This window comes from Euprymna scolopes, chromosome 23, assembly GCF_053919585.1.
Source record: "Euprymna scolopes isolate OS-2025 chromosome 23, ASM5391958v1, whole genome shotgun sequence".
Lineage (NCBI taxonomy): Eukaryota > Metazoa > Mollusca > Cephalopoda > Sepiida > Sepiolidae > Euprymna > Euprymna scolopes.
In genome coordinates this window covers 46,906,456-46,916,455 of record NC_136504.1, presented here as the reverse complement: position 1 = coordinate 46,916,455, position 10,000 = coordinate 46,906,456, and the positions used below count along the sequence as shown (strand labels likewise).

Below are 10,000 nucleotides of genomic sequence, written 5' to 3'. Positions count from 1 at the left end.
AGCTCAAAGATCCTTCCTCTCTCAAACTCTGATAATGGTTTCCCTTTTGCCATTTATAATTTCGTAAGATGTTTTTTTTTATCCACTAACAAGTTGCTTTTAGTAACATAGAAAGCTTTTCGTATTCATTTTTTCAAAACTAGCCGATTTTATTTAAGTGGTCTTATCATTTTGACCAGATGAAAATGTTTGGTTTTTTTTTAAATAATTATTAGATCAGGGTTAAAGTTTCGAATGAAGCAGATTTCATTTTTTTTTTTTTACATCATATTTTCCCTTTTGGCAATGGTTTCAACCATTTGCTTGATTAAAAATTCGATATTATGCGTAAACGCTTACTTTCTTAAGTGGTCTTATGATTTTGACCAGGACTATATATATATATATATATATATATATATATATATATATATATATATATATATATATATATATATATATATATATATACTTTTTAACAAAATTGGATTACTTAAGATTAATTGATTATTCAAGAGGACGACTTAATAAGTATTTGTTTACATTAGACTTGAAGATGACCACGTTGTAGACAGTTGGGAAGCATTCCTGTTGTATTTCGTCCCACATAGTGGATGCTCTAGGAAAGAACCTTTGTTCATAGAAGTTTCGTTGGGTTTTTTGGTAAAGAGATCAAGAAAGGAAAGTTCTTCGCTGTGGTTGTAGCTAGGCGAGTTCCTGTTGTAAATGTTTTACACGAGGGGGTGGGGCATGTTTTACATGAGGCGGGTTCATGGATTGGAAGCATCTATAATCAACATAACAATGCGATAGAGAGAGGCTAGTAACATTTATTATTTGCGAAAGAGACTGTAGGGAAGAGATGTACATTTACATAGTTGCCATCCTCTTCAAGATAAAATATTTGACTTGTCAAGTTAAAAAAAAATCCTTTGTGGATACAAGGTGCCTTCATTAAGTTTCCAGACTTTTTTTACAGGCATTTAAAATTGCCCTAGATTCTTGAAAATTCAGTATGTTATTTCTATACATCATATGAGATGACTGGCCAATCTTTATGATTTCACATTCAAATGAACAGCTGCAGCAGGAATCGGAATACACCCTACTAAAGCCTGATTGTCACAGCTGGTGAATTTCAAAAATGTAATGTGGACGTGAGGACACTTCAGATGAATGATGTGCAATAAAATTATGTTTTAAACTTGGAAAAAATGCATGGAATGCTTCAGAGTGCTTTTGGACCATCTTGCATGAATCGAGCATCAGTTTTTGAGTGGTATAAGAGATTCAAGGAAAGTAGGGGACCTGTGAGGAAGTATAAGATGTGAGAGAGGAGTAAGGGAGTTAGAACACCAGAGTTGATTGGCTAAATAAATAATTTTATGGATAAGGACTGCCGTGTGTTTATAGAGACAATAAGTGCACAGTTTGATGTCAGTGTGGGAACTGTACACAAAAAGGAACTGAAAATGCAGAAGATTCGCGCAAAGTTTGTCTTAAAGGTGTTCAGAGAAGATTTTACTATTTGACCAAGATGGGCATCAAGACAATTCTTCACACTCACTATAGAGAAAACCTTGCTCCTTGTGACTTTTGGTTATTCCCTAAGCTTAAGGAAAATCTTAGAGGATGTCGTTATGAGACTATTGAGAAGATGAGAGAGCTTGTGACGAGGGTCATTGACACGTTCACACAAGAGGATTTCCATGGGGCCTTCCAGAAGTTGTTGGAACGATTCAAGTGTATTGCAGCCGGAGGAGATTACTTCAAAGGGGGCTAGAGTTTCATATGGTGTCATATACAGAACTCTCTCTCTCTCTTTCTCTCTCTTTATATATACATGTTAATGTCTCCATCTCTTACAACATGAACATCTTAAGATATATGAACACTCAACACATGAACACTTTTAAGACTGTCTCTATAACTCTAAGACTCTCACAAATATGAACAACAACAAACAACATCAGTCCTCTTCGAATGAGAATTACATAATATATACGACTATTTGGTGCCGTATTTGGTACTTCTAATAATACCACACATTATATAACACACGGGCGTGAAGTTCTAAGAAAGAAGCTTTGTTCATGGAGTCTACGTTTAGGTTTAAGTACAGATAAAGAGTGGGAGGGAATTATTGATAGTGTTTTCAGCTAGACAAGTGTTTCTTGTGAAAGTTTGGCAAGGGGGGGCATGGATTGAAGCTCAGTCGAGCACTTGCCATGAAAATACGATAAAGCAGAGACAAACTCGCAATATGAGATAAAGGTTGCAGGGAAGAGAAAAGGACATCTACTACGAGGTTACGAAGTCTAACGTTACGTTTAATACCTACAGTAATAAGACAATTCTTCACGTCTCAGCTGTTTATAATAAATGAGAAATCTGCATTAATGAAAATGTAATATTTATGAGTATTTTACGACTGGCAACGTCAGGCGGCCCTGCAAGTATCTATATAAAAGCGAGAGAGAGTGTGCGTGTGTGTGTGTGTGTGTGTGTGTGTGTGTGTACAACTTTTAACCTATATACTCAACGAATTTTTAATCTACGGACTTGAATTTTGATATATAGGATATTCAGACATGTGGGAAAACTTTTTAATCGGTTTTCATCCGGAAAAAAGGGCTGCTAGGGGGTTCAAAATTGAAAAATTGGTACTTGGGTGTCGTCGGATTTTTATCTGTTTTTCAGCTGTTTCACGACTGCGCATGCGCAAATCGTTCACATGACAGCTTTCTTATGTGGTCTACCACTTGTAGAGGGGAGGATAGGATGGGCGGCTTGTGTGATGGACGACCCCCATCCCCATGTGTATGGTGAATGTATTGGATGGTAGAAGGATTGAGAAAGCAAAAGGTGGCATAATGATGACGAAAACATGCCGGTATATATCAGCGAAAGAATGCAGATTTATTTGCATGAGAAATATTAAGAATACAGATAGAAAGAAAGAGAGTTCGTTGAGAATAAAAGTTCGTTACTCGCGATAAATAGCTGCGAAAGGCTGACGGTTAGTCAGGACCACTGCTGGTGTCAACGGCCACCAACAGGAGCGACTCTTCGTTACATGTTGAGTGCTGGAGAGTTCAGCGGAAAAGAGAGAGAAATATGAGAAACAGGAAGTCACGTGGCTATGTCACTCTCCGACCATCAGAGCTAAAGGACGACAATCGAGTTAGCCTGGAAGTTTCAACTCCCGCAAGTTGCATTTTGGAAGCGTCTAATTATAGAAAGAAAGAAAAACAAACATTGTATACCCTTAGAATTTTGGCGATGAAAGGGAGATAATCCCCTATCTTTATTAGAGTTGCTTTTTTTTGTCAACCAATTTTTTTCACAAATTCAAAACTAAAACCATAAAATAGAGATTAACTCACAGAATACGAAATTTCTGGGTACATTCCCGAATAAAATGTGATCGTGATCATCTGTCTGTGTACACGTGCTTCTATTTTTTTTCTTTTTCCTTGCCGTAACGTCACTTCGCACACGACTCGGTCATTTGCGTAGAGTTGCTATACGCACGTCGCGCTCTGTTATATATTTATCATGGTTACAGCAGATTTATTGGCGATCTTTTTTGTATTATTTATAAGGATGAATTTGAGAATAAGAAACATTAGGAGTTGGAAGCAAATTGTAAATCAAACGAAAGATTTGTGCAGATAACTCTCTTCATATATGGACAATATATGTTTATTTACATTATTGAACCATGATATAGATTACTTTTGTTTATTTATTCAGTTTTCGTTTTCTTTTTTGCAGATTATCGTTCCTGTCTGGTCATTCATCATTTGCCATGTACTCGATGTTATATTTAGCGGTAAGTCTTTTGAAGATATATATATATATGTATATATATATTTATATATATATATATATATATATATATATATATATATATATATATATATATATTAAAAATAATAAATAAATAAAAATGTTATATACGTCCAAACAAATTAAAGGGCGACTTTCTAAGTAAATAAAAAAGAAAAATGAGCTTCGAGGCCAATATTAACCGTATTTATCGTTTGAAACAATAACAAATACATATATATATATATATATATATATATATATATATATATATATATATATATATATATATATATATATATATATATTAATTTAATACCTACAGGCACTAGTGTTTTATGCTTCTGAAGTCATTAGTGTATGATAACAATTCCTACCAGCTATATATATATATATATATATATATATATATATATATATATATATACTAGCATTTCAGCCTGGCGTTGTTTGGAGGTGTGTGTTGTGAAAAAAAAAGAAAAAAAGCGGTCAATTTTTTTTAACTTTGACCCCTATTATGACCCTTAACATTTATTGTTTGGGGCTCAAATCAAATTATTCAGTTAGACCCATGTCCAAGTAACCTATATTAAAAATTCCAAGTGTTTAGACCCAAACTTGTCGAAGGAGTTTGGTAGAGTTCTCAAAGGTCAAATCCTTGAACTTTGATCCTTTAACAATCAAATTTCTGGCCGAAAATGGATTACAAAGATTTTTCCAAATCTCAGTACCCTGTATATCAAATTCCGAATCTGTAGACTTAAAATTGACATAGTTATTGCGTAGAGAATGTACACAGACAGACGCACAGATATACACACAGACACGATCACTTTTGTAGATATAGATATATATATATATATTTAATAAATGACAAAAGTCTATATTCCAAATTTCATGATGTTGACCATCTTACAATTTATTTCTTTAATCCATTTACAAATATCAACTGAATTAAAGGAATAAATTGTAAGATAGTCAACATCATAAAATTTGGAATATAGACTTTTGTCATTTATTCATTATATGCTCTGTAATTACATTGAGCTTCTTAAATAAGGATTGGTATATAAAAAAGGGCCTATAAGTGAATAAAGAATAGTTCCACAGAAATATATATATATATATATATATATATATATATATATATATATATATATATATATTTCTGATAGGCAAAATATTGGTTTATTCATAGCTGAACATTTTGCTAATTGCATTTCATTTCCTCTGATGATATGACATTCTTGAAAATCCATGGATTAAGGAAATAAATATAATTCTTCTCCATATACTACTTGTTTCAAACAATTAATTCTTAACTTGAATATATTTTTTATATATATTTTAATCTGCAGAATAGATATGGAACAGACATAGATAGATAGATATATAGATAGATAGATATAGAACAAAGATAGATAGATATCGAACAGAGATAGATAGATAGATAGATAGATAGATAGATAGATATAGAACAGAGATAGATAGATAGATAGATAGATAGATAGATAGATAGATATAGAACAGAGATAGATAGATAGGTAGATAGATAGATATAGAACAGAGATAGATAGATAGATAGATAGATAGATATAGAACATAGATAGATAGATAGATAGATAGATAGATATCGAACAGAGATAGATAGATAGATATAGAACAGAGATAGATAGATAGATAGATATAGAACAGAGATAGATAGATAGATAGATAGATATAGAACAGAGATAGATAGATAGATAGATATAGAACAGAGATAGATAGATAGATAGATAGATAGATAGATAGATAGATAGATATAGAACAGAGATAGATAGATAGATAGATAGATAGATATAGAACAGAGATAGATAGATAGATAGATAGATAGATAGATAGATAGACAGATAGATATAGAAGAGACGTAGATAGACAGATAGATATAGAAGAGACGTAGATAGATAGATAGATAGATATAGAAGAGACGTAGATAGATAGATAGATAGATATAGAAGAGACATAGATAGATAGATAGATAGACAGAAAGATAGCTAGATATGCTTCACGAACACGTGTATTTGGTTTCCGCGAGTATAAAGTCTGTAAACACGGTATTTCCTGAGCGACCATGCGGTGACCAGCTGAATCAAGAATCGGTGACCGTCTAAGATATTTTCTCAACAAGCGGACATCTTGTAAGGGTGTCGTGTGTGCGTGAATGTGTACACACCAGGGTGGTCTGAATAAACTCATCAGGGGGAGGAGCACCCAAGTGGCTTTTAAGGAGAGGGATTCAAGCGTAATGGCACTCACTCAAAACAGTGTGTGTGTGTGTGTGTGTGTGTGTGTGTGTGTGTGTGTGTGTGTGTGTGTGTGTGTGTGTGTGTGTGATATTTCTTATGTTGTGCATTTTGCTATTTTTATTGATGCTATTGTTAATCACATGTAATATAGCTGAACAGACAATGTATTTAGTTTATATGGTAGGAATAAAAAAAAAAGAATACCAATATCTATCAACATAATACAAAAACAACCTTTCAATACATCCAATAACAATATTTTATTTATTAGCTGTATACTATCTACATATCTATCGATTTCGTTTGCTTAGTAATACCGCTCGCGTAAACAATCGTATCAATAAACAGCAGCGTAATACACACATACATATACATACATATATATATATATATATATATATATATATATATATATATATATATATATATACTGTTTTAACAAAAACCAAGACTTCAAGAAATGGTTTGATAGCAACAAAAAGTGTATTTCATTGTTAGTTACAATTGTTTCAAGACCATTTCGACAAATTCAAACAATATGTCGTTTGAAAATTTTCACTTATTAAATAAAAAACACTTTAACAATGAAACATTAAGGAAAAGAAACATTTCACTTATTAAATAAAAAAACACTTTAACAATGAAACATTAAGGAAAAGAAACATTTCACTTATTAAATAAAAAACACTTTAACAATGAAACATTAAGGAAAAGAAACATTTCCTTTATGAGGAAAAGAAAACAAGCGGAAACACTTTACCTCCGTCGTATCCTTTGCAAAGTATTTTTAAAAATTTATATATCTACGTATTTTCGTATCTTTATTAAAAAAACGAATTTCAAACTAAATATCAAACGGTGTTACCACTAATTATCTATGCCCATTAAATATGTTTTATTAATACGATTTATCGATTTCTTAAATTAGATTTCTATATTTATTTATTTAATTAAACTTATTTTTTTTAGATATATCTTTTTTAATTTTTTCTTTTTTTTTTTCTTAATTTCGTCTTTTTCCATTTTTACTTTTTTATTTTATTATTTTTTAGATCGGACTAATCAACTAAGTTAAATCGTTACGAAACCATGTAAGTTTCGTATCGGGAATTGGCTCTGTTTGTTTACAAAATTATTTGCATGGTTATTTATGCGATTTAGGACAGGTTTAAGTTTAAAACTTATTCAATAAGGAAATAAAGTCCAAACATTACTTTATATTTAGTTCATTTTCATTCTTCATTTAAAATTAAAGATCTCAATTTATTTATTATTTTTATCTTTTTTAATTTTATATTTTTTATTATATATATTTTCTTTTTTTTCTCTTTCTTTCCGTCTTCCCACTTTTTTCTGTTAAGATCTATGATTATCGGATAGTTTAGAAGTATAGGGGAGATAATTCTGTAAGTTCCGAATTTAAAAAAATTAATTAAAGTTATAAGATACCAAAATACTAATATAATATATATATATATATATATATATATATATATATATATATATATATATATATATATATATATATATATATATATATATTATTCTTCGGCGGCAATGGCAACATTTTTCTCTAATGCATGTTTTATTGAAGAGCCGGAACAATTCCTGTTTCTCTTGCAATCCATTTTTTTTCTTTTTGGCGAGATAATGTTCGAACGTTCTGTTCGATTGTAAAAAGGAAATTTGTCGCATAAGTTGTCCTTAGGCGAGTGATAAATTAAAAATTGCGTTGGTGAATTTATTGAAAATACGATTAAAATCGTTTAAAATCATTAAAAGCACTTAAAAATGCAAGAAACGGGGAAAATGGAAATAAAAGATATGGTAAAAAATTCAATGAGAAAGACGGCAAAATCCAGAACAGGAAAAATCCGACATTAGTCCGTTGAAAATCCATTAGTAATCCATAAGAAAACAGAATTATAAATGTCCCGGGTAAAATACAGCTTGCAGAAAAAAAAGGAAAAACAAAAACAATCAGATCATGGAGAAGTGAAGTTTCAATTTTTCATATAAAACGATTTTTTTTTTTAATAAAAAAAATAGCGGATAAAGAAAATGGTAGCTTTAAAATAGAGATTCAAAATAGAATAGTCAAATTGGTAAGAAAAAGAAAGGAAAAATGAAACTGCTTTATCGTTATTTTCATAACAGGTGCTCATCTGAACTTCAAGCTATGCCCCCCCCCTTCGCCAGATTTTCACGAAAAACACCCGTCTAGCCAGAACCATTATCAACAATTTCGCATACTCTTTATCTGTGCATACACCTAAACGTAGATTCCATGAACAGGGCTTCTTTCTTAGAATTGCTCGCCTGTGGAACTCTGTTCAGTTTGCCTGCTTTCCAGCTGACTACAATCTGATTGTCTTCAAGTCCAACGTGAACAAGTTCTTGATGAACCGTCTCCCTAAGTAATCAAAGTTCTAACTAATGTTTCCTACGCTAAAATCACAATGATTAATGTATACCCATTAACACTTATCCTCGAGTGGCCTCTGGGCCTTGTATAAGTGGTTATCCCCATGTAAAAAAAAGTATATTAAGAAGTCAAAAAGAGAGGACAGAAACAGAGATAGATATAGTTAGGGGAGAGGAGAGTAAGAAAAGAGGAAAGGAGGCAGATAGAGAATCATCTTTCTAAATCTATGTTTAGAACAGATAAATATAGGTCAGATGAGGTCTCTCTCTCTCTCCTCTCTCTCTCTCTCTCTCTCTCTCTCTCTCTCTCTATATATATATATATATATATATATATATATATATATATATATATATATATATATATATACTAGCAGGCCGGCAGAGATTGCCCGGTCGTAAAATACGCTTGAATATGATATTTTAATTAATGCAGATTTCGTATTAAATATCATATTATATTGGACTCAATATATAGTAATGATTTTAAAAGTTAAAAAAAAAGACTCGTGCGCCATCACCGAGGATAGAAACCAAAACGTTTTGCTTACGATTTACTTTTTCCTTTGATGTTAATGTCTGAGATATGATGAAATGTTTGCTGCAAGTCTTAAAAAAAATAAAACATGAACCAATGGCTATTACGTTACGCATGCATACTGGTAATGCTGTCGTTCAACCTTCAATTGGCAAATTCCATTTGTTTTTAATTTTCACACTTTTGCACTGATTTTCACCATCTAAAACCCACACATATTAGGTTCGAATACTCTATATATTAAGTGTCATCTCTGAAGACCAAAAACTAACTTAGGAGTTTGGTAGGCAGCATTTTTAAACATATATATATATATATATATATATATATATATATATATATATATATATATATATATATATATACGCATACATAATTATATATGATTGTTGAGCTGGATTAAATAATATAAATAATATAATTATATGATTGTTGAGCTGGATTAAATATATAAATAATATAATTATATATAGAAAGAATTTTATGTCTATAACCTTTTTACGCAAATATTACGCAATTATAAATCATATAGAATTAGATGTATACTATCTACATATCTATTTCTTTTGCTTAGTAATACAGTTCGCGTAAACAATCGTATCAATAAACGGCAGCGTAATACATAGCATACACACACGTGCACACACACACATATTATTATTATTATTATTATTATTATTATTATTATTATTATTATTATTATTATACGGCAACATTTTTCTCTAATGCATGTTTTATTGAAGAGCCGGAACAATTCCTGTTTCTCTTGCAATCCATTCTTTTTTCTTTTGGGCGAGATAATGTTCGAACGTTCTGTTCGAGTGTAAAAAAAGAAATTTGCCGCAGTCGCAAACGTGTTCGACTTCCATAAGTCGTCCTCAGGCGAGTGATAAATTAAAAATTGCGTTGGTGAATGCATTGGAAATACGTATATATTGATTGG

The 10,000-nt window shown here is 31.2% G+C and overlaps 1 protein-coding gene across 5 annotated transcripts in view; it reads left to right on the top strand.

Annotated features, from left to right (window-relative positions):
* Positions 1 to 10,000, top strand: part of LOC145245877 (phospholipid phosphatase 1-like) — a 427,048-nt gene that overhangs the window by 401,827 nt on the left and 15,221 nt on the right. For all 5 annotated transcript variants that reach the window (XM_080107595.1, XM_080107591.1, XM_080107593.1 and 2 more), the window contains one exon: positions 3,757 to 3,814. In XM_080107595.1, the coding sequence (XP_079963721.1) occupies positions 3,757 to 3,814 (58 nt within the window). The remainder of the gene's footprint in view (positions 1 to 3,756; positions 3,815 to 10,000) is intronic.